Raw genomic sequence first — 26765 nt, forward strand, 5'->3', positions numbered from 1 at the left:
TGCCATCTCCCTCTTTTCCTTTCTCTAAAAAAACGCATCTCTGCTTTTTAGACTCAATTCACTGTCTCTTGCTAAACTCCATCATCACCGGTAACACCTATGGCTTGGTGACTTCACCAAGAGTGTTCCTCTCTATGAACAGGTGTGGGCTAGCTCAGTAAATATCAAACCCTTTTCCTTACTGCCAGTCCCCACAAGAGGCCTGCCCTGGGCTCTTCATAGAACCCTGCCTGCTTGCTACAGTTTGACATCCAGACGGCTATTTATTTGGCCACATTAGACTTTGTCTTGTGTGACACAAAATCATTGTAAAATAATGCATTATTAAGTGTGTTTTCAAATGAGAGGGCATAACTAGCAAGCTGTCAGTGATTGTTTTATTGTTGGAAGGAAAGTAAATAAGTCAAATGTGGACCAGGATGGCACAAGAGCTCCAGGAGTGTTTCAAATAGAGGCACTTGTTACAGTTTATTGATGTTGGTTTGTAAAACATGGTTCAGATTGAACCTGGAGCAGTCACATAAATAGCTGGCTCACATGCATCGCTTGTTATTACTTCCATTGACACACATATGATAAATCCACTATGTTATGTATATTGGCTTAGATTAATGGACACACTGCAAGACACACAAAAATGAAGGTCTGAAATACAGACATAACCTATTGGCTAACATTTGGGTATTCAAGATAGTTGACAGTTGGCCAAGTCAACAGTCAGCTAGTGAATAATAGAAGAGTGCTCTAGACAAGTACTTTAATTTTTAGATGTTGTATTTATTGATACAGGATCTCCTCTATATTGGAAAGGGACTTGTACTCTACAATGGAGATAGAAACATAAGACATTAAGACATAAGGGGATGGAAAGATAACTCAGTTGGAAAGTGATGCACTAGGCTAGGGGACTCGAGTTTAAATAGGTGTTTTAGTGCTTGTGTGAAAGCTAGGTGTGGTGATGTGTCCCTATAATACCAGCTGTGTGGTCTTGCTAGCCAGATAGTCTAGCAAACTGGTGTCAAGGTTCATTGAAGGAACCTTGCCTCAAGTAATAAGACAACAGAAATACTTGAAGTATCTTTGCCCCCCCAACATATAAGTACATGTGATCGAGCACACATGGGCACACACATACACTAGCCTACACTCACACAACAGAGTGGCATGGTCAGTATTTAAATAGTGTGTCCCCCTCACATGTCTCATTTTGCCCCTACAAAAAACCTGGGGGATTTTTAGAACATTTTATCATCATTTTCAGAAAATTGATATTCCTTCAAGTATGTCCTGAGCCTGAAGTTAAATAACTAATCTAAACACTTTCAAAATGACTAACATTCTCTGGGGACTTTCTTTCATTCATTTGACAAGTATTTGCTGAGTGTCTGCTATGTGCCAAGTCTGCTAAGAGTAATGAGTAGTTCCAGAAGTATACGAAAGCAAATGTGTATGTGTGTGTGTGTGTGTGTGTCTGTGTGTGTCTGTGTGTGTGTGTCTGTGTGTGTGTGTGTGTGTGTGTGTGTGTGTGTGTGTGTGAAATACATATTGGGGTGAAGAGGGAAAGGGTGGTTTATAATGAGTGTTGGATCCTCAGAGTGATCAGGGAAACTTTTTCTAAGGAGATACAAGGGTAAGCAACTGTAAGAAGGGAAGGGAAGGAGTGGCCATATGTTTCTGAAGTGAGGTTAGAGAATGGTCCATGCAGAGCCCTAGGATGAGAATCCCCCCCCCCGCCCCTGATGAATTTGATGAACAGCAAGGCATCCTATAAGCCTGAGCTCACAGGGAAGGGGAAATGGTTAGAAAGGAAATCAGAGCACGAACTAGGGGTCAGATCATATGGAGTCCTTTGAAGCTAGGCAATAGAAAGAAAGTTCCAGGGGTGGATTGTCAATCTTACTGATATGTGAAGGACAGATTACAGGGAAACCCGCTGGGTTTCCACAGACAGCAGTAGTCAGGCTGAGAGGTGATGGGGAGAAAGCATACACTTCAAGTGGAGCCATCAAGAATTGTGGATGAATTGACAGGAAGTGGGAGACGGCTTCTCAGCTTCTGGCCCAAGCAGCTGAGCATCAGTATTAACTAAGATTCTGAAATCAGGTTTAGGTAAAAGGTATAAAGAGTTTGGATTTGCCCATGTTACATCTGAAATGCTTATCAGGTAAGAAAATGGACAGACAATAAAATGGAGATCTGATGTAGTAGAGCAGATATATTCTGCCTTTTCAATGAGTGGCTGGGCATGGAGATATAAATCTAGTAGCATTGGCATAGAGATGGTATTTAAATCTGTGCAACTGTAGGAGGTTGTCCTGGGACTCAGTTTAGATGGAAAGAATACTCATATTTCTCAACACTTAAAAAGTCTCAAAAGGGAAGGCAAATATCCCACAGATTTTTTTTCTTTAAAGTTGCACTTATGGTAGGGCCACAGGCCTCATCCGGCCGGATCAGCGCCTGGGTAGCGGGAGCGCAGGGTTGCCTGACACCCGCCAGCTACCCACGACCCCCGCCGCAGGATTTTGGGACTGCTGGTGAGTGGAACACAGCTTCAGCTCCAATCCAATTGCGCGGGACCTGAGACTGCATTAGTTAGGGAAGCAGAAACTGGCCTGAGTAGGGCCACAGGCCACATCCGGCCGGATCAGTGCCAGGGTAGCGGGAGTGCAGGGTTGCCTGACACCCTCCAGCTACCCACGACCCCCGCCGCAGGATTTTGGGACTGCTGGTGAGTGGAACACAGCTTCTGCTCCAATCCAATTGCGCGGGACCTGAGACTGCATTAGTTAGGGAAGCAGAAACTGGCCTGAGTAGGGCCACAGGCCTCATCCGGCTGGATCAGCGCCAGGGTAGTGGGAGCGCAGGGTTGCCTGACACCCGCCAGCTACCCACGACCCCCGCCGCAGGATTTTGGGACTGCTGGTGAGTGGAACACAGCTTCTGCTCCAATCCAATTGCGTGGGACCTGAGACTGCATTAGTTAGGGAAGCAGAAACCGGCCTGAGTAGGGCCACAGGCCTCATCCAGCCAGATCAGCGCCTGGGTAGCGGGAGCGCAGGGTTGCCTGACACCCTCCAGCTACCCACGACCCCCGCCGCAGGATTTTGGGACTGCTGGTGAGTGGAACACAGCTTCTGCTCCAATCCAATTGCGCGGGACCTGAGACTGCATTAGTTAGGGAAGCAGAAAAACGGCCTGTGTAGGACCACAGGCCTCTTCCGGCTGGACCAGCACCGGGGTACCGTCAGCTACCCACGACCCCCGCCGCAGGATTTAGAGACTGCTGGTGAGTGGAACACAGCTTCTGCTCCAATCTTTAAACAGTGACAACGATAACAACTAACCCCAGAGATTACCAGATGGCGAAAGGTAAACGTAATAATCTTACTAACAGAAACCAAGACCACTCACCATCATCAGAACCCAGCACCCCCACTTCGCCCAGTCCAGGGCACCCCAACACACCGGAAAAGCTAGACACGGATTTAAAAGCATATCTCCTGATGATGATAGAGAACTTAAAGAAGGACTTTAATAACACACTTAAAGAAATGCAGGAGAACACTGCTAAACAGGCAGAAGACAATAAAGAGAAAGCACAAAAATCCCTTAAAGAATGGCAGAACACTGCTAAAGAGTTACAAATCCTTAAAGAAAAGCACGATAACATAATCAAACAGGTAGAAGTCCTTACAGAAAAACAGGAAAACACATCCAAACAGATGATGGAAATGAACAAAACCATACTAGACCTAAAAAGGGAAGTAGACACAATAAAGAAAACCCAAAATGAGGCAACACTGGAGATAGAAACCCTAGGAAAGAAATCTGGAACCATAGATACGAGCATCAGCAACAGAATACAAGAGATGGAAGAGAGAATCTCAGGTGCAGAAGATTCCATAGAGAACATCGGCACAACAATCAAGGAAAATGTAAAATGCAAAAAGATCCTAACTCAAAACATCCAAGAAATACAGGACACAATGAGAAGACCAAACCTACGGATAATAGGAGTGGATGAGAATGAAGATTTTCAACTCAAAGGACCAGCAAACATCTTCAACAAAATTATAGAAGAAAACTTCCCAAATCTAAAGAAAGAGATGCCCATGAACATACAAGAAGCCTACAGAACTCCAAATAGACTGGACCAGAAAAGAAATACCTCCCGACACATAATAATCAGAGCAACAAATGCTCTAAATAAAGATAGAATACTAAAAGCAGTAAGAGAAAAAGGCCAAGTAACATATAAAGGCAAGCCTATCAGAATTACACCAGATTTTTCACCAGAGACTATGAAAGCCAGAAGATCCTGGACGGATGTTATACAGACACTAAAAGAACACAAATTCCAGCCCAGGCTACTATACCCAGCCAAACTCTCAATTAACATAGATGGAGAAACCAAAGTATTCCACGACAAAACCAAATTCACACATTATCTCTCCACGAATCCAGCCCTTCAAAGGATAATAACAGAAAAAAACCAATACAAGGACAGGAACCACGCCCTAGAAACAACAAGAAGGTAATCCCTCAACAAACCTAAAAGAAGACAGCCACAAGAACAAAATGCCAACTTTAACAACAAAAATAACAGGAAACAACAATTACTTTTCCTTAATATCTCTTAATATCAATGGACTCAACTCCCCGATAAAAAGACATAGACTAACAAACTGGCTACACAAACAAGACCCAACATTTTGCTGCTTACAGGAAACTCATCTCAGAGAAAAGGATAGACACTACCTCAGAATGAAAGGCTGGAAAACAATTTTCCAAGCAAATGGCATGAAGAAACAAGCTGGAGTAGCCATTCTAATATCTGATAAGATGGACTTCCAACCCAAAGTCATTAAAAAAGACAGGGAGGGACACTTCATACTCATCAAAGGTAAAATCCTCCAAGAGGAACTATCAATCCTGAATATCTATGCTCCAAATACAAAGGCAGCCACATTCATTAAAGAAACTTTAGTAAAGCTCAAAGCACACATTGCACCTCATACAATAATAGTGGGAGACTTCAACACACCACTTTCACCAATGGACAGATCATGGAAACAGAAACTAAACAGGGACACAGTGAAACTAACAGAAATTATGAATCAAATGGCTCTGGCAGATATCTACAGAACATTCTATCCTAAAACAAAAGGATATACCTTCTTCTCAGCACCTCATGGTACCTTCTCCAAAATTGACCACATAATTGGTCACAAAACAGGCCTCAACAGATACAAAAATATTGAAATTGTCCCATGCATCCTATCAGATCACCATGGACTAAGGGTGATCTTCAATAACAAAATAAATAATAGAAAGCCAACCCTCACGTGGAAACTGAACAACACTCTTCTCAATGATACCTTGGTCAAGGAAGGAATAAAGAAAGAAATTAAGGACTTTTTAGAGTTCAATGAAAATGAAGCCACAACATACCCAAACTTATGGGACGCAATGAAAGCATTTCTAAGAGGAAAACTCATAGCTCTGAGTGCCTCCAAAAGGAAACTAGAGAGAGCACACATTAGCAGCTTGACAACACACCTAAAAGCACTAGAACAAAAGGAAGCAAATTCACCCAAGAGGAGTAGACGGCAGGAAATAATCAAACTCAGGGGTGAAATCAACCAAGTGGAAACAAGAAAAACTATTCAAAGAATCAACCAATCAAGGAGCTGGTTCTTTGAGAAAATCAACAAGATAGATAAACCCTTAGCCAGACTCACTAGAGGGCACAGGGAAAGCATCCTAATTAACAAAATCAGAAATGAAAAAGGAGACATAACAACAGATCCTGAAGACATCCAAAACACCATCAGATCCTTCTACCAAAGGCTATACTCAACAAAAATGGAGAACCTGGATGAAATGGAGAAGTTCCTAGACAGATACCAGGTACCAAAGTTGAATCAAGATCAGGTTAATGATCTAAACAGCCCTATATCCCCCAAAGAAATAGAAGCAGTCATTAATAGTCTCCCAACTAAAAAAAGCCCAGGACCAGATGGGTTTAGTGCAGAGTTCTATCAGACCTTCAAAGAAGATCTAATCCCAGTTCTTCACAAACTATTCCACAAAATAGAAACAGAAGGTACTCTACCCAACTCATTCTATGAAGCCACAATTACTCTGATACCTAAACCACAAAAAGACCCAACAAAGATAGAAAACTTCAGACCAATATCCCTTATGAATATTGATGCAAAAATCCTCAATAAAGTTCTTGCTAACCGAATCCAAGAACACATCAAAACAATCATCCATCCTGACCAAGTAGGTTTCATCCCAGGGATGCAGGGATGGTTCAATATACGGAAATCCATCAACGTAATCCAGTATATAAACAAACTCAAAGACAAAAACCACATGGTCATCTCCTTAGATGCGGAAAAAGCATTTGACAAGATCCAACACCCATTCATGATAAAAGTCTTGGAAAGATCAGGAATTCAAGGCCCATACCTAAACATGATAAAAGCAATCTACAGCAAACCAGTAGCCAACATCAAAGTAAATGGTGAGAAGCTTGAAGCAATCCCTCTAAAATCAGGGACTAGACAAGGCTGTCCACTTTCTCCATACCTATTCAACATTGTACTTGAAGTCCTAGCCAGAGCAATTCGACAACAAAAGGAGATCAAAGGGATACAAATTGGAAAAGATGAAGTCAAAATATCACTTTTTGCAGATGATATGATAGTATATATAAGTGACCCTAAAAATTCCACCAGAGAACTCTTAAGCCTGATAAACAGCTTCGGTGAAGTAGCTGGATATAAAATTAACTCAAACAAATCAATGGCCTTTCTCTACACAAAGAATAAACAGGCTGAGAAAGAAATTAGGGAAACAACACCCTTCTCAATAGTCACAAATAATATAAAATATCTTGGCGTGACTCTAACTAAGAAAGTGAAAGATCTGTATAATAAAAACTTCAAGTCTCTGAAGAAAGAAATTATAGAAGATCTCAGAAGATGGAAAGATCTCCCATGCTCATGGATTGGCAGGATCAACATTGTAAAAATGGCTATCTTGCCAAAAGCAATCTACAGATTCAATGCAATCCCCATCAAAATTCCAAATCAATTCTTCAACGAATTAGAAAGTGCAATCTGCAAATTCATCTGGAATAACAAAAAACCTAGGATAGCAAAAACTCTTCTCAAGGATAAAAGAACCTCTGGTGGAATCACCATGCCGGACCTAAAGCTCTACTACAGAGCAATTGTGATAAAAACTGCATGGTACTGGTATAGTGACAGACAAATAGACCAATGGAATAGAATTGAAGACCCAGAAATGAACCCACACACCTATGGTCACTTGATCTTCGACAAGGGAGCTAAAAACATCCAGTGGAAGAAAGACAGCATTTTCAACAAATGGTGCTGGCACAACTGGTTGTTAACATGTAGAAGAATGCGAATCGATCCATTCCTATCTCCTTGTACTAAGGTCAAGTCTAAGTGGATCAAGGAACTTCACATAAAACCAGAGACACTGAAACTTATAGAGGAGAAAGTGGGGAAAAGCCTTGAAGATATGGGCACAGGGGGAAAATTCCTGAATAGAACAGTAATGGCTTGTGCTGTAAGATCGAGAATTGACAAGTGGGACCTCATGAAACTACAAAGCTTCTGCAAGGCTAAAGACACCATCAATAAGACAAAAAAACCACCAACAGATTGGGAAAGGATCTTCACCTATCCTAAATCAGATAAGGGACTAATATCCAATATATATAAAGAACTCAAGAAGGTGGACTCCAGAAAGTCAAATAACCCCATTAAAAAATGGGGCTCAGAACTGAACAAAGAATTCTCACCTGAGGAATACCGAATGGCAGAGAAGCACCTGAAAAAATGTTCAACATCCTTAATCATCAGGGAAATGCAAATCAAAACAACCCTGAGATTCCACCTCACACCAGTCAGAATGGCTAAGATCAAAAATTCAGGTGACAGCAGATGCTGGCTAGGATGTGGAGAAAGAGGAACACTCCTCCATTGTTGGTGGGATTGCAAGCTTGTACAACCACTCTGGAAATCAGTCTGGCGGTTCCTCAGAAAATTGGACATAGTACTACCGGAGGATCCAGCAATACCTCTCCTGGGCATATATCCAGAAGATGTCCCAACCGGTAAAAAGGACACATGCTCCACTATGTTCATAGCAGCCCTATTTATAATAGCCAGAAGCTGGAAAGAACCCAGATGTCCCTCAACAGAGGAATGGATACAGAAATTATGGTACATTTACACAATGGAGTACTACTCAGCTATTAAAAAGAATGAATTTATGAAATTCCTAGCCAAATGGATGGACCTGGAGGGCATCATCTTGAGTGAAGTAACACAATCACAAAAGAACTCACACAATATGTATTCATTGATAAGTGGATATTAGCCCAAAACTTAGGATACCCAAGATATAAGATACAATTTGATAAATGCATGAAACTCAAGAAGAATGAAGACCAAAGTGTGGACACTGAGCACCTTCTTAGAATTGGGAACAAAACACCCAGGGAAGGAGTTACAGAGACAAAGTTCGTAGCTGTGATGAAAGGATGGACCATTTAGAGACTGCTGTATCCAGGGATCCGTCCCATAATCAGCTTCTAAACGCTGACACCATTGCATACACTAGCAAGATTTTGCTGAAAGGACCCAAATATAGCTGTCTCTTGTGAGACGATGCCGGGGCCTAGCAAACACAGGAGTGGATGTTCACAGTCAGCTATTGGATGTATCACAGGGCTCCCAATGGAGAAGCTAGAGAAAGTACCCAAGGAGCTAAAGGGATCTGCAACCCTATTGTTGGAACAACATGATGTACTAACCAGAACCCTGGAGCTCTTGTCTCTAGCTGCATATGTATCGAAAGATGGCCTAGTCGGCCATCAATGGAAAGAGAGGCCCATTGGACTTGCAAACATTATATGCCCCAATATAGGGGAATGCCAGGGCCAAAAGAATGGGAATGGGTGGGTAGGGAAGTGGGGGGCGCTATGGGGGACTTTTGGGATAGTATTGGAAATGTAATTGAGGAAAATATGTAATAAAAATATAAAAAAAAAAATAAAGTTGCACTTATTTTAACACCAGGCAAAGAGAAATTTACTGAATGGCTCTCTAAGGACAACCCCCCCCCCAAAAAAAAAACCCCCAAGAAACCAAAAAGCCAAAAACCTAAACAAACAAACAAACAAAACAAACAAAAACCAAAACCTTTGAGTTTTTAAAGGTGCTAATGTACATGTGAATCTAGACTGCTGTGAGTTTCTTTAAAATCAGTCACTTTATTGAACATCCAAGAGTTCTCAGTTGTATCCTGGGATACCTTGAACTTCTTGGTCATTGGTCACTGTCAGTTGGTCAGAACCACTGTGACATGGTATAATGTTTAGCTATAAGATTTCCCAGACAAGTGCTAGCAAGAGGTGGAGGCTTTTTTCCTGTTTAGAGTGGGCCATCTGGCAAAGAAGAATGAGTGAGATCTACCACCAATGTTAGAAGCAACCAAGAGCTGTATGGCCAACCGCGCTATGGGATGTTCAAGAAGTAGGGAGGTGTCAATTGGGTCAAACACTGTGCAGAGGGTTTGTAAGATCAAGATTAGGGTTGGCAGTAACTGGAAATGACACAATCTTGCTTTTTACTATATTTTAGGGAAGGTAGCAGGAAGAATGGAGGGACAAACTCATGAAGAGATTTAGCTTTAGCGGAAAGCCACCATACTGTTAGTGGCTGAAGAAGAGTCTGAAGATGGTTCATGCTTTCTGTGGTTGAGATCAGTGTGGTACTTTGTGAAGGGGATAAATCACTGATGGTGGAGCCAGGGGATCAATTGCAACAGCAGACTTCTTGAGGGTAAGATTAGCACCCTGAGAAAGGGTTGATACTACTGAAGAGGATAAAGAGTGCATCCTTCAAATAGGGGTGATGGTAGTGCACCCAGGTTCTAACTACTGATCCTGAGTACATAATCCAGTTTTCCTCAGTGAACTAGGAAACAAGGCTGTTGATTGAAGAGATGAGTGAAAGAAAGGCTGTGGAAATCTAAAGCTGGAAATAGCCATGCTAGAGTGATTTGGGTTGGTCGGGGAAAATAGTGAGATTTCTAAGCAGTCCTGGGCATTCCTGGTGGTGCATTTAAAGTGAGATTTATCAGCTTCATTGTGTATTCTCTTTCCCTCCTCCTCAGCACCACATTCAGCTGCTTCCAAACTACTGTGAAGGAGCAAGAGGCAAAGCCATTAAGATGGTGGGCACAGGGTTGACTATAGAGAGCCGGAGATGTACTCTAAGCTAAGGACAGCATGGAGGGAGTGGGTAGAGAACAGTAAAAGAGCTTGGCATCTTTACAAGGCCTTGGGTCCCTGCAGAGCCTAAGGAGGATTCAGGGACTCATTAGAGGGGGGGACATTTTACAGTATTCAGGAATAGTCTCCCAGTCCAGGGGGTGTTTCTTCCCATTTCCCTCCTTAGGCCACCAGTGCTGCTCACTTGGGTACAAGGTAGCTCAACTCCTGCCCATTCTCCTCTCTTTCCTATCCACTCTTTGTTCCCTGGAGTCCAAGACTCATCCTGTTTTAGCCAGTGACTTAATTCACATCTTCTCAACTATAAACCTTTGTTCATTTTGTGCTGCCAAGGCCCTGTTCACACCACAGCCTCATATTTCCACAGTAGAAGCCCAAAGAAAAATCAGCCTGCCTCCATCTTAGGCTCACAGTAAGACAACCTAGATTCATTCTTGTTTGAGTTATAAATCTCTGCTTCTCAAGGATAGGGCTTAACCACAAATGGATCTGTACTGACTGTTTCAGAAGATGGCAACCATGGCTTTGTTTCAAAAAGTTGTTCTGCCTCTATTGCAACCCTTTGCTTCAAACAGTTATGACTACGTTGTTGTTCTGCTTCTGCAATCCCACCTGTGTGCCTGACAAATCCCCCATTTAGAAACCCTCTACCCCTAAGCCATAAAAACCTAACCTTGCCCATGTCCAGTGCCGATCTCTTGAACCCAGACTTAGGAGGAGGCAGTCCATGGACATGGATTTTGAAAGCCGTGCTTTAATTAATTGCATGCCTTAATTAATTGCTTGCTTTAATTAATTTGCCCATGATGATTTGGGTCGATGGTCTTTCTCCTCAATCCTTTGGGATTAACACCCTGCTTTTCTTCATTGAATTGTTTGCATCTTATTGCATAGTGTTTCTTTATGCTCAAAAGCTCCATTCCCACCAGGAATGAAGATAAGAAGGGTTAGGGACTCTGAAGGGAGCACGTAGCCCCTTTATTCTGCACTATGCAGTGAGGGTACTTTAAGCCCATAAGTTCTAGAGTGATGCATATTCTATAAACTATGATTAACATTTGCTCCTGTCCCAATGCCTTTGGCAAGCAAGTTCATTGTGTAGGCTGTGCTCTCCTTGGTAGTCACCTTTTCAGGCATGCATGCAGGGAGTGGGGTGTCCTTTTGCTGATTTCTCATTGGCTGTCCCACTAGCTTCATCTGGCTAATCACTATACCCACCTCCTCCAGGGACCTTATAAGACAGTGGTTCTCAACTTTCCTAACGCTGAGACCCTTTAATACAGTTCCTCATGTTGTGGTGATCCCCAAACATAAAATAATTTTTTGTTGCTTCTTCATAACTGTAATTTTGCCAAGTGTTTGTGAACCATGGTATAAATATCTATGTTTTCTGATGGCCTTAGATAACCCCTTTGAAAGTGTTCTTTGATGCCCCACCCTCAATGAAGTTGTGACTTCCAGGTTGAGAGGTACTGTTCTTGGGGCTCATGTGGGCCCAGGGTTCTTAGGAGTTGCTGTAAGGATAGTATAAAACTTCCTGTTGTCTTTCTGGTACCCAACACTGAGAATGTCCAACAGTTTGTTGGAACTGTGGTACTCTAGCAATGAGTAAAGCTCTATCTGTAGAGATAAGCTACAGTGATCTCCTTGTCTCTTTGTTGGGCCATGACTCGGCAATCAGAGACTCTCATTTTGAATGCTTTCAGATACATTTTTAAAATCTGAATAAACCTGGACCTCTTCCAGGTTTAAAAAAAAAAGTCATCTGCCATATTTTTGCCCACTCAGAGTCATAATAACTTCCTGAAGTCTACCCACTCCCCTTGATCCTCCTCATACAGGACAAAGGAAATACCATTCCCAAACAAAAAGGTTATGAAACTTGACATCATTTGCAAACATCACGGAGGCTTAGTCTTGGTGTGACTTCAAGTCTGATGAGAATGTGCGCTAAGCTGATGACTCAGAAAAAAGTTGACAGTTTTTCTTCATACCCATTCACTGCAGAGGCTTGGTTGACATCTTCTCGGACCCTTCACACAGCAAAGGTAGCAACCTCTGACCTTGAACACGACTTCTGGAGCCCTGGCAGGCATCATAGAGAAACAATGTCTACTTGCCAACAGTTTGTGGGGACCCCTGTGGAGTGGCTGTACAAGTTTGGGCATTAGCACCAGGCTGACCTGGCCAGTTGACTCTTTGATGCCCTGCCTTCTGTCTGAGTCTTCAATAAAGGTGTCACATCTCATTAGGCCTCAGTCTGCTTAGCTTCAAACTGAGAAGACAAATCACAGGTTATTGTAAGAAGTAAATGAAATCATATATTTAAAATATTTAGTGTAGTGCCTAGGGCACATCTGCTTAATTCATATTATTTTCTTTAATTCTATTTTTATTTGTGTGTGTGTGTGTGTGTGCTTCTCTGCATGTGTGTATGTGTACATATGTAAGTGTTGAAGATGCATATGGAGCCCAGAGAACAGCCACTCTATTCCTCAGCAGCAGTCCACCAGCAGCAGTCCAGGAATCTCTGTAGTATTCGTCTTACTGAGTAGCTGAGGCTCCTGGGAGCCATCTGTCTCTGCCTCTTCAGTGTCAGGATTGAACACATATGCGACTGGCTGGGAGTAGTACCTTATCCCTTAAATTCCAGATACAGGAGGCAGATGCTGGTCGATTTCTTTAAGTTTGAGGCCAACCTGGTCTACATTGCAAGTAGCAGTCCAACCAGGGCTGCATAGCCAAAACCCTATCTCACAACAAAACAAACAAAACAAAACAAAACAAAACAAAACAAAAGTCAAGCCAAATCAAACCAAACCAAACTAAACCAATCCAAAAAAATTCAACCAAGCATATATATATATATATATATATTCATACATAAATATATATATGTATGTATACACACATATACATGGATATATTGGTTCTGGAGATTGAACTCGGGTCCTTATCCTTGTGTAGCAAGTACTTTATTATTGAATGAGCTATCTTCACAGCCTGATTTATTGATATCTCTGTCTTGGAGATAGTCTTGCTATGTCACCTGTGCTGGCCCCAAGTTCATAACCCTCCTGCCTTAGCATTCCAAGTGCTGGTTGTCACAGGGTATGTCTTCGCTACACTCCTATTATTGATTTTTAAAATGTCTCACCCTAACCAAGAAAACTCATGTAGCCTTGAGTTGCCCTGTCTAAATCTCGATGTCTCTCTCTAAAGCAGCACGGGTGAAATAGATGCTTGATAGAGCATGCCTGCATAACTTCTGTGCTCTTACCATGCACTTTCTGAGCCATTTTGTAGAAATGCTACAGGAAGATGTAGCTTCAAAATCTCTAGAGACTAGATGTGAAAGGAGAGTAAAGGCAGCCTTCCTGGGCACTCAAGAATCAACGCCTCTCCTTCAGATGTGTGGGAGAAGGACAGGGATCATTTCTTACCAGTTAGACATGGAGGAGTATAGGGCCCTATTGTCAGCTTTACCTAAGTGCCTATGGAAAGAGCGGAGAGATGCAGCATCACAGAAAACTGCTATGGGCATCCTAGCCAGACATGTTCAAAGTGCATGGGGTGGGGCCGGTTCTGAAAGCAAGAGACGGGCATCACATTCAGACCACCACCCATGGCCAGCACTCTGTTGATTGAGCAATCTTCCCAACCTGGGGTTTTGTTTGTGTTTCCTTGCTTTCTGAGATAGTCCGTAGTCCTGAATTGCTGCTGCTTCAGAAGGTGTCTAAGAGGCTGCAAGGCAGAACCAGGGAAAGCGCTTTGGCCTCCTGTGGCTGTGGATTCCTCCCCTTCATCCTGTTCTGATGGTCCTGTTACAGGACCAAAGGATGGAGCAGGGGTTTGCACAAAGGAAACTGTAGAAGAAATCCTAACTTCTTCCTTTCCCCTTCCCTCCCCCAGGCTCACCACACAGTCTGTAGCTGCTAAAGAGCTAATTCTCACACCCTTCCTTCTTTAACAGATAAAAAGCGTTGCCCACCATAAAACCTTAGCGCATAGTGATAGATTTGGGGATTTTCAGGGAAGAGCGGGGTATGAACATGCAGAGTGCGCTCATTTGCTTTGTAGATAGATAATAATGGCTTTTCACTACAAAACCCACTTGAGGTTCTGTTAAATAAAGAACTAATGCCATTCTGCTCTTTTCTCTCAGCCCTTTTTTTTTTTTTACTCATGCAAATCAGAAACATTTGTCCTCTCTGGCTCCGTAGCCTCTTGGATATGAGAAAGCCATAATGCAGCTCCCCTCCTCCCTGGGAATGACATAATTGTCAAGTTCTCATAACTTCTGAGTGCAATTTCAGCCCTCTCTTTGATAAGGCAATAACCCAAGCAAACAACATCAGATGAAGTTACAAGCCTGAGTGTAGGGGCAGAGGCATTATTTGAATGAGATGAATCGGAGTCCTCTATGAAGTTGCACAAATTCTTACCAGCAGAATAGACTTTGGATAGCGCTATTAGACAGAGCCATTAAGCTGCCTGGCTTCTAGTTCATCTTCCAGAGATCCTCAGCACGGACTTGCTCACAGTCTTCAGACTTCTCCGATACGGCTCCCCTTGATAGAAAATGTACATCACAGGCCTGGGATCTACTCAGTTGGTTGGTACCTCAACCCTTTTGCTCATCTTCCTGTTAAGTATACAGAAAGTCTTTTTTATGAACTTTCATCTTGGGTGATATTGAGTGACAGCTAGAATGTCCCTCCTAAGCACAAGAATCAGTATTTTCTCCTTTGTTTGTGTGCAGGACACAGCTCCTTGGAGTCACCCTCAGAAACGCCTTCTCCTCCTGGTAGCTTCATGTGGAATCTGACCTGGACGATGAAAGACTCCTTCCCTTTCCTTTCCCACCGCAGTCGATATGGTAAGCGTATCTTTGACAATTCTCTGTGACATGCCTTCACTACCTTTTAACTGGGGGAGGTTCTGAGTCATTACTTGTGATCACTCGCATTTCAGGAATCCCTCGGTCCCCTATAGCAAAATGCCTCTTACTGCACCCTCTGATCCCCAAGAATACTCAAGTGCACTACCTGATCATTCCAGCTAAGATGTGCTTTTGTTGCAGAGAATCCTGAAGAAAGCTAAGGGCTTTCTGGCTCACACATTCCATCCTCCAAGCTTTCCAGACCTGGTTCCCTTCACCTTTCATTAGATGTGATGTTTATTTGTATTTGATTGTCATTTTCTGGATTTAAAGCTCTTACCTTTAGCATTTCTATAGACTGTGATCTCCAAGAGTGGGTTGTTATTAGGGAGGGCACAAGTCTCCCAGAACCCCTTCCATGACTCCATTATATTTGGCTAACTTCTGCTCTCAAACAGGTTATCTGGCATAACCTCTGCTCATTTGATTGTGTAACAGCCTCAGAGGTCAAGAGAGCTGGTTCAATTCTGGTTTGTATAGACGCGGAAACTAAGCTTCATAGGATCCTGAGTGAGCCCACTAGTCACAACGTTGCTCTTGTTTTCTTAGAGCTCTGTTTCCCCAGGAGGCCACCAGCTCCACTTGTGAGCTGCTGGCCTGCAAATCCCCAGGACATTGTATTGAGAAGGTATATAATTATTCATTCTCAGTGCTCAGCCTAAAAGCTCACAGTAGCAGGGGCTCTGCTGTTGGAACATCAGGCTTAGGAGAGAGTTGGGACTTTTCCAGGGAGCACCTTCATTTTTTTTTTCATCTTTTGGGGGTTAATCCCCTTGAGGACAGGTACAATGCTGTGTTCACTTCCCATTTTATTCCTTCCTTGGAAGTCACTGCTAAAGGCTTATGTATGATGAATGAAAGCAGAAGGCTTCCTGATGTAGAATTCCCTCATCAGACCTAATTCAATTAAGTATTTATGAACCCAGTACAGTGCTGAGTTCTAGATGCCCTTCTGGGCATATTTACCTATTCCTGCTTCTTAGTCTCTGCCCTTGGGCTTAACCTATTTAAAGTACACCTAACAGAGATGTTCCACTCACTGTAGAAAAGCTCCAGTCAGAAGCCTGCCATCCCTCATTTATTACACAGTTAGTCTTGGTTCATATTAAAGGCACCTTTCATTTCAAATTGAAAGAAAGAAATGCATGAAACCCCCTTAAGCAGTTTAGGATTCTACTGTGAGCTGAGATGCTATTTGCCACTCCTGAGTATCCCCAGAGGGAGAGAAGGCTCAGTGGTTCTTGGGAGATTCCAGATGAGAATTACCTCTTGACTTTAAACCAGACACCGAATAGCATCTTATGATGAGACAAAATATCTATAAATCATTAGAAACTTGTGTTTTGTGTGGTTAATGCTTTGTAACCAGATATTTTATACAACTGGTCTTCCGATAACATGTGGAATTCTCTCCCAAAGTTATTGACTATCTCTAGAGGACAACTTTTATACTGTGTAGAATGTCTAGAAGTCTATCTGGTGTGTCACAGATAGCAACTATTGGTTCCCTATAGAGGACATTGAGGGCGGTTGCAGATCAAAGGCAGAAAGCCTTTGGAGTTTAGTAAGACTCAACTCATCCACCACTTGTGCTAGGTAAATCCACTTCCTCTCGCTGAGCCCCACCTTCCTTATCAGGAAACCTGAAGACTGGAATAACTGGAGCAAAAAAATAGATCAAGCAGTTTTCTACACGTCTTCTCCAACTGCCCTCATGGCCCAGAAGCTCATGATTTCTACTCTTTGTTGATCAGATTCAAACCATTGGCCAGTTAGTGACTAAGTGCTGGACCACACTCATCAGTGTCAGCTCTGTTCTAAGTGTTGATTGATGCCAGAAGGATTGGCGGCACCTTGATGGAGTATAGCAATGCTTTCAGAGCCTTTCTGTCTTCTTGTCATATTTAGTTCTGGGAGAACCATGGAGACTGCATGATCACCATCAACACCTCCATTTCCGTGCCCACATTGGTGTGTCTACCCCAAGGTTACCCTCCACCCTCATGCCAGATGCCGGACCTGATGCAAACTCAAGGATGAGGAAGGCTGGGTCCTGCTTTCTTAGAGGTCATAGGCTAGATAAAGAAACCTGCAGGCAGCTGAGCCCATTGCCAGTGAATAACACTGAGGCCTCACCCTGAGACCCAGCACAGAGAAAGCTAATGGCAGATTTAGGGCCGGACTCCTGTCTACTAAGGGTGCTTTGTGTAGCTCGGCCTACATGTCTATGAATCAAAAAGCCCAGCAGGCTCATGGGTAATAAATCCATACCTTTCACCTGCCAGGAAAGACATTTTAAGAAATGTTAACAACTTCATTAATTTTAAGTCCTCAAACAAGGACAGAGAAATTTAACTGGTAAATTGCTGCCTGAAGGAGTAGTTCTTCAGATTTGGAGACATCATGGAGTCTTGGCCATCCTATTGTGGAACTTCACATTTGGTTGATTGGCTTAAGCTCCAGCCTGGTGAGACAGGTGGGGGTGGTGAAATCAACATCAACAACCCAACCACAGATGACATGATTGACAGCCACAGGCCAATCCTCTTTCAGGCAAGCTGTCCACTCTGAATGGAGAGTAGCTTTCTTCTTGCTAGTGTTTTATGAGAAGAGACGAGGTAGAAAGAGGCTAATAAGATTTACTCACCCCCAGCCTGTAATTATCTGCTTGAGGAAAAAGTTTGACCTACCTTTTTGAAGGTTCCCAATATTTCTTCTAATTTATGTCGGGACCTTTTATGTTGTATAAAATATATTCTCTTCAGTGCCATTCAGTATCAGATTCCAGCTCTCTCTGGCCTCTGTCTTGAATGGCGATAGCCAGATCATTTCATCATGGGGAGGTGAGAGCTACACGTGCCCCCCCCAGGCCTTTGAAAGTGGGGCAAGGCTTGGAAAGTGGGGCAAGGCTTTGAAAGGGGGCATATGAAGAAAGCTCCTCTCATATTTTCTTTTCATCATTGGTTCTTATGCCTATGAACTTAGTTATAGGCTTGCCTGAAGGACTGGGCTCTGAGTAGCAACCCAGATACAAATGTCTTCCATCAGGTCCTGCTGTGATGCTTCAAGAATATAGCTTGCTGAGGATGCAAAATGGAGTCTGACCTCCTTGGGTTCTAGAACCACAGAAGCATAGGGTATTCTTCCCAACTTGAACTCTCATGTTTGCCCACTCAGGACCTGAGGAATCCGATTGCTATTTTATTATCATTTTGTAGGCATGTTTATGTATCTATATATATACATATATATATGTGTATACATATACATACATATACACATGTGTGTGTGTGTGTGTGTTTATGTGCACAAGTGTATCTGTGTGAGTGTCAGAGGACCACCTTGGGTGTTGTGCTTATGAAAACTGTCTACCGACTTTCAGATAGGCTCTCTCATTGGTCTGGAGCTCTACATTTGTATTAGGCTGCTTGGCCAGTGGGTGTCGATAACCCTCTTGTCTCCACATCTCTAGCACTGGCGTTATCTGCATGAGCTATATCATGCTATCATTTTCCTTGGGTCTCCATGCTTGCAAGGCAAGAATCTTTTTTTTTTTTTAAAGATTTATTTATTTATTATATGTAAGTACACTGTAGCTGTCTTCAGACACTCCAGAAGAGGGCGCCAGATCTCGTTGTGGATGGTTGTGAGCCACCATGTGGTTGCTGGGATTTGAACTCTGGACCTTCGGAAGCAAGGCAAGAATCTTATGAACTGAACTATACTTCCAGCCCCTGGATCAATATTTTGAACAGAATAACTAGAGACTATTCCTCAGATGACCAAGACAATGGTATTTCCAATCATTTTTTTTACATGTGGTACTTTATAAAACCCTCTCTCATGCATTTTCTCATGTGAGTGGTATTATGAAATTATAGTGGATGGAAATTTGTATTCCATGTTTACAGAGATGTCAATGGAAGGTGGGAGTTGCTTGGGCTGTGTCAAGTTGACAATCAGAGCTAACCATCATAAGGCTCAAGACAAAATGTCTTAATTATTTTTGTGTTTTACTTGAGAGTATCTTGAACTAGGCTGGCACATGGGCCTCACACACATCCAGAGCTAGAGCCTGACATCAGAGCATGCGAAAGTAATATGGAGCAAGCAGAGAGCCAGAGTTCAAGAGGAAAACTCTGTGTCTAATCAGAAAAGGCAGAGGAAATGTCAAAGCTGGATCTCAGATGTAGGAATCAGAGAGCCAGGAGTACAAGAGCAGGTTAAAGAGGCTTTAGAGCAATCAGCTGAAACAGGGTTGTGCTTCTTGAGCTATTTCTTGTAAGGGCTAAACAGGGCTGGAGAAATGGCTCAGTGGTTAGGAGCACTCGCTGCTCTTGCAGAGAACCAGGGCTCTGTTCCCAGCACCCACAGTGGGGAATCACTACTATCCAGGAGATCCAATGCCTCCTCTCTGGCCTCTGTGGACACCAGGCACACACAAGGCACATATACACACATGAAGAGGAAAAGTCCATATACTTAAAATTGAACTCAGCTGCTGGGACATGACCACAAGCAATGGATGGATGTGGTGGATCTATCATCTTTCTTCCTTTCAGGACAGGCTCTGTTCTTTTTGCCTTCTCTAAGTTAAAGGGAAAGAATCATTAGATATTAGTAAGGCTCCTAAGGTACAGAGCAGATGAATTCAAACTCAGATTCACTCACCCATTGCTAAGTAGTGTTCTACCACATCACAGAGATATTTCAAAGATGAACCATAGACATCATTCGCTCCTCCTGAATGACCCAATGTTGGGGCTGAATGATCAGACTGATGTCCAAAACCTTGGCTATTTGTAGAACAAACATTTGATGTCTCTGAACTGAGACCATCCCAAGCACACTCGACAATTTGCCTCCCAGGAACATGTGGGTAGAGCCCTTTGGCACTATAAATAATCTCATATATTAAAGTAATTTCCCCATTTCAGACAGTGCTCCTTATTATGGGGTTCATTGTATTCTCCCAAAAGATATGCCCAAGTCCTATGGCCTCAAGATCTGTGGATTAGACTCTATTTGAGCATAGTGTCTTTGCAACTATGATCAAGTTAAAATGATGGCACAAGGGATTCCTTGGGTCCAGATCCCATATGACTGCTGGGCTTATGAGAGTAGAAACCACAGGCACAAGACATATACTGTACAAATATCCTGTGACTAAGAATTCAGATACTGGGACCATGACTTGTATGCTATAGAGCATAGGCAAATGTTTTTCACAGCCTACTTTAATAGGGGTTCAACCTCCCCTCTAGCCTACCACGCAGCAGAGGTCATGGAAAAGAAAAGGTTATTAGGATATGCGGGAAGCAGATCTGTTTAGAAATAGTTCTTTGGGGGGTGAGTCCAGTCTTCGTTGTTCTCAGTCCAGTCTGCCAACAAACTCCACTCATGAAGCAGCAGCTACAGTCCAGTCCACTTGGCAGACACCACACACAAATCAGCAAGTGCAGTTCAATCCAGAAGAAACTGCAAGGCTCACCTCACCAACTGGTATGAGTCCAAGGGAGTGGCAAAAGCCACAGGCACCTCACTAGAAGTTCTCTGGTGAGATTCTGTCTATGAAGTCACCACAGGCAAAGCTCAGCAACGCAATGTAAGGTGAACCAATACATGTGCGTCTTCAGGGAAGAATAGTGAGTCAGAGCAAACTCAATAAATGCGCAAGCTGCCACTGCCTGTGGGGGCATATTTATATTCTTTCTAAACCTCACATGACCTTTCACATGTCTGCTATAGCAAAACATCCTTTCACCCATGTCTGTCTGCTTCAGCAAAGCATTTTTTCATGTCTGTGCTTTAGCAAAACATCCTTTCACCTGCGTGTCCCCAGCAAAGCATCATGTGACATAACTGACTCTCCAAAGAAACCAGAAGTTTCTACTTCAATGGTGAAAGTATTATGGCATTAGTAGGAGCTAAAAGAAAGGTGTTGATCGGAGTCTCCTCCGGAGCTTTAGAGGCAACACGGCCATGACAACTTGCTTCGGAACCATGGGAGAATAACCTTTTCTTATTTTAAAGAGTCAAGTTTGTTGGGCTTTGTTATGGCACCCCTAAAAATTAAATACAAACCATCATTCAGATCTCCCCACACTCAAATCCACAACTTTGACTCCCAATATTCCTTCAGACATCTGAGAGTACAGAGGACTTTGTTAGGATTTGAATAAAAGTTCTATTGGAACTTTGACTTCTTTTGGGACCAGAGGGATCTATCTAATTTAAGAGCTGGTGTTTTTTGGAGAGAAAAATTAGACTTTTTAATTACTTTCCCTGCTGCTACCACCACCGTTCAACCTGTTAATGTATCAGTTTCTTTGATTGAAAAGACTGGGCAAATTAAATCTATCTCTCAAAAAATATTAACCTAACATAGAATCAAAAGTGGATAACAAAGGGGTTCTCCAGCTCCCCAGTGGGAGTTACTTTGGGACTCTAGCAGGAAGTCAGTTTGATCACATTTCTGGAATCACATATTTAATATGACTGCCCACAGTCAGCCGTTCTGGCTTTCAGGAGCCTGGCATCACTGAAACACAGCCCCCAGGCTCCCCCATGGACCAATGTCAGGGCTGAAAGCTTCCTTAGTGACTCCTCTGCCTTGTTCAGGAGAGCCTTTTGTGTTTTTCGCTCATTCCTGTTTCACTGAGCTGAGAAATCAAGTTATTGCCCATCTCATGCATCTGTATATTTATCTGCAAGATGGCAAGCAAAAGGTCTCTAGATGCAGTCACCAAACCCCTTGAGCCCCAGAGGGAACAATAATGCTAGCAGTCATACAAGACCCAAGAACATGGGCCATCTGTCACCTCAAGGCCATGACCTGCTGCGAGCCAATGGAATCAACCCACAAAAATTCAATAGAAAGCAGCTGGCTCCGAAGAAGTATACTTAAAATGTCCCTTTTAGTCATATGCCATTAAAATGAAGATGCATAAAGGCAGTGAATAAATATGAATGAACATTTTATGTTAGAGGTGCACCGAGCAAAGGGGGGCACAAAGGGGATTAACTGGAATAAATATGAGAAAAGTGGGTCCTGAGTTAATACTGAAATTACTTGATACAGACAGAGAAAAAGGTGGGGGAGGGAGAAGAAATCACTATGGCTCTTTCATCTCTTATTGTCACACATTCCTTGTCCTGCTAGCATGGTTTCAGCTGCCATCCCTGGACATGACAGTCCTAATACTCATTCAGATCCCGATCTTTCTCTCAAGGATTATTGTTGCATCTTTATGTAGCCTAGATCATTTCCCCCACGTAGTGTGTCTCCAGCAGCACAGGGAATGATTATAAAGATTCATTTTTGAACACCTTCTGTGTGCTGGGTTATGTTCCAAACGTCACTAACGAGGTCAAATGGAATCCTTTCTCTTCCTTCAAAGAGCTCTAGAGGAAGAGGTATCCCTCCTTGTTCTATGATATGCGAAGCTGTGGAGGCATGTTCAAATCATCTTATGATACAATGGCAGAAGATCCAGTTCTGTAGAGGACTCAGAGGGGTAGGCATTTTTGAGATGAGGACAACAAAGCTCTAGGACTCGGACTCCAGGAACAATGAAGAGACCCATGGTGAGGGCATTCTGGGTAAGGAGAACACAGCTGTCAATCATATGCAAGAGCAGGTTCAGCTCTGTTATAGAGGAGTATACTGGATAGATAGAGAGAACAGATGAACTGGAAGGGGAAGCAGAGACAAGGCCAGGGAAATAGTTGCTTCTGAGTATGCTAAGGGTTTAGACTTGAGCCTCCCTGTGACAGCACAGATATAGAGGATGCAACTTGAATAAGGATGGCCCCCTTAGACTCATATATTTGAATACTTAGTCACTGGAGATTTGCACTATTTGAGAGGACTAGAAGGATTAAGAGGCATGGCCCTGTTGTAGAAAGTATGTCACTGAGGGTGGGCTTTGAAGTTTCAAAAGTCCATGCCAAGACCAGTGTATCTCGATCATGATGTAGCTCTCAGCTGCTGTTCCAGCAGCTGCCTGCTTACTGCCCTGTTCTCTGCCATGATGATAGACTAAACCTCTGAAACTGTAAGCAAGCCTTTATTAAATGTTCTCTTTTAGAAGAGCTGCATTGGTCTCTTTACAACAATAGAACAGTGACTAAGAGAGGTGGTGTATCAGGGAGATTCTCGTCACAGCTTGATCATAACAAGGAGACCTATTCTGGGGTACCAAATTGAGTGATTGAGTTGAGAGATGCCATTAACTAAAAAGAGAAGAAGAGAAACATTTGGCAATAAAAGGGTGTGAGCAAGGCATCAAAAGAGAGGGAGCAGATGGTGAGGTCCCTGTTGGACAAGTGGCACTTGAGGTAAGCTTAGGACATCCAGGAGGAAATGGCCAGTGGAGAGTTAGGGAGTCTTTCTTCCCTCTTCTCAAGCTGTAAGAATTGCATTCTGCAGCCAAGAGTGAGGAGCTGAGTTTTGTTTTGACAGCTTTGGGGCACCTGAGCTATAGTATACAGATCATTTCTAACCAACCTAGAAAGGTAAGTGCCCAAACCATATGCAGAAAAGTGACTGATGGACATGAGAGACAGCCCTCTTAAAATGAAATATTTTGCCAGGAGTGACCTCAGATGCAAAACAACATATCAGAAGAGACCTCTCCTGTGGAAGACTTTAGCCAGTCCGTTTAGAAACATGACTAGAATAATTTCATCAGTGAGAAATTCATAGGGATTGTGAGACATCAGGGCCCACGGCTGTCTGGTTGAATAGCTTCATCTTTGAGATGAAGACGGGAGGCCCAGAGGTGACTGTATTATCCACAGGACAGTGGCGAAGTGTAGACTGAAAGAAACCTAGGCAGCCTCTTGGAAAAGCCTGCACCTTAGCTCTCTTCAGCAGAGGCGTGGCTATGGTTCCTTTGCTGTCGGCATTCATACAGAATTCCTCATGTATCGGCCCCAGCAATTGCTTTACCCATCTCATTATCTGTACACTGTGGGTGTCTGTCAGCCCTGGTGTGTGTTGCGGGAAGACCTGCTACAGGGTGCAACAGTAGCCTCCTTATGCAGATGAGCTTCATGCCAGGCTTAATGTAGGTGTCTCATCATCACCTAGGGCATATCCAAACCTAGTGATTCCAGCGGGGGTCACCACACTGGCATTTAAGCTTGAGAGTCATGGGTCTTTTCTCTGCTTCCATGTTTCTTACTTTAACCCTTTCTGGGGTCATCCCCCTGGTCTCCCAACATCGGTCCAAAGGCAAAGTAGAGAACAGTGGGGAAAGGGGAGTCACTTATATCGCAGCACCCATTCTTATGAGTTCTCTTTCTTTTTCTCTTAGTCTTTCTTTCTGTCCCTTTTTCCCCTAGAGGAAGAGATACAGGTGGCTCATGCCATTTGGGAGAGGGAGAGTCAGATGAGATCCTATGAAAATCCCAATCCCAAGAAGTCAGCCCTAGATACATACATATATGAGGAAAGTTAAGTCTCAATAGATTATATATACATGTTTATACACACACATATACATACATGTATGTGTATGCTTATAACAATAATACTTAAACAAGAGATTATTAATTTGGGAGGAGTAAGAGGAGCTCAAGGAAGAGGGAGCAAGGGGGTCATGTAGAGGGAGTGCCCATGTATAAAGTACTCAGAAATATTAAACATTTTAAAAATTGTCACCGTTCACGATTCCTAGGGGCAGCGCTAGTGTGGTTACTGTGATGGATGATTTGAATGTGCTCAGAGAATGAGTGCATCATTCATGCTTCCTGACCCCCATTCTGTGAGAGCAGCAGCCTGGGGGTTGGTGTCATAGATAGACCTGCTGGAAGCTTTGTGTTTAAAGCTCAAGAATGTCTCGTTTGGCCTCCCACAGCCTGAAAGTATTTCTATCTTTAATCATGATACTACCTGATGTAATATGGTTTCAAAACTCACACAACTATACTGTTAGGTAATGATAGTTCCCTGTCCAGACCAAATCTTGTTCTATCCTTTATTCTCAGCAAACTTCCTAATAACTCCATTACTATATGTGGAAATCTTATCAGCCGTCAAGATGCTATGCACATATTGCCTGGCTTCCTTGTGCATCCCCATGTCTGTACCGAGTCTGCATACTTTAAGAGTTAGATATTGGCAAGCCCATCTCGTCAGCTGGGTTGCTGGTATTGCGACAGGTAGTATACACGCTAGGGCAGTCTGGTATTCAGCTGGCAAGCCTCAGGCTTGCTTGCAACCCTCAGCAGTCCCTGCTTCCCTAGGAACACAGCAGAAAGAGGAAGAAGTGTGTTGCGTCTTCTCAGGTCTCCTGTGTCTGCCAGCTTTCTCCTGTTGCCATGGATGCCATGGCTCAGAGGTGCTCTCCAGGGTTCTCATCTCAAGCATCTCTGTTACAAAGATCCATAGTGACTGGTGATTCAGGCCGCTAAGGTTTCACCGGGTCCTCTGTACTCTTGTTTATTCTGTCTGAGACCTGCCACTCCACCCACATCCACACTCACAGAGAACAAGCACCATGAACTCTTCCTGGAAACTGCACCATCACTGCAGGTCCAATCTGGGCTCAAGACTCAGCCTTCTAACTTCTAGACTGAAGTCCATGCTACCATGGCCAAGTCACTCGACTCTTTTATGCCTCAGTTTCCCTTTATAACATGAGGAAACTGACCTTATTAATCTTAGAATGCCTGTAATTTTTAATTACAATGTTTTTTTTTCTGAGATGAAGGACAGAATCTCATTTTTGCTACCTTCAGATTGTATAGATTGAAATAATGTGATGACCACAGATGAGAGAAATGAGAATTCATCTTTCTGTGCCTGTCCACCACCACTCTGTGCACTCACACACCTCCCCCCCCCTCCAAGGCTGTGTTTATATAATTGATTGATTGAAGGAGACTTGGCCCTTCTTCTAGGCACTTGATTGTGAGCAGAACAGATGTCTTGAATTCAGTGATTGGCTCTCAGATGTATTCTAGGGCATGGGGTGATGGGAAGGAAGTGGATGATTTCAAATTCCCGGGCCCCACAATAAATGAATAGTGAATGTGAGTGAGGGGTGGAGAGGGACCAGGTTGGGTATTTAGTGTTATGAAGTGAGTCACCAGATGTTGATGACAGCTGGTGGATTAATACCAAAGGTGACTGGTGGGCCAAGTGTCCCTTTAGGAAATTACCCAAGAAGAGGAAGTAGCAGTCCTTAATCATCTAAGCCTAGGGTGGAAGGAGGAACTCCCAGCTTCCTGCTGCCCAGCTGGCAAGAGCCATGTTAGTGGGCTTGCTTTGGCCACCTTCCCAAAGGGGGAGATTAGTCTTAGCATGGTCGTTATAGAAGAAAATTGAAATTGTTGATTTCACGGCTCCATTTTCTGACCAGGAAAGAGAGCTTTATGCAGATTGAATGGGATGCATGATGTTGCATGATCTCTATTAAGGTCTCCAGAGGAAGCATTGAGTTATGAGCTTCTTCATCATTCCTCCCCTCA

At 43.1% G+C, this 26765-nt stretch overlaps 1 protein-coding gene across 1 annotated transcript in view; it reads left to right on the top strand.

The window, feature by feature from the left end:
• The window catches only part of Alk (ALK receptor tyrosine kinase), a 735816-nt gene that overhangs the window by 205217 nt on the left and 503834 nt on the right, over positions 1-26765 (top strand). The window contains exon 2 of the mRNA XM_021185679.3: positions 15108-15224. Within this exon, the coding sequence (XP_021041338.1) occupies positions 15108-15224 (117 nt within the window). The remainder of the gene's footprint in view (positions 1-15107; positions 15225-26765) is intronic.

The sequence above is a fragment of the Mus caroli genome, unplaced genomic scaffold (genome assembly GCF_978045245.1).
Source record: "Mus caroli unplaced genomic scaffold, Mus_caroli_1 scaffold_18, whole genome shotgun sequence".
NCBI classification, from domain to species: domain Eukaryota; kingdom Metazoa; phylum Chordata; class Mammalia; order Rodentia; family Muridae; genus Mus; species Mus caroli.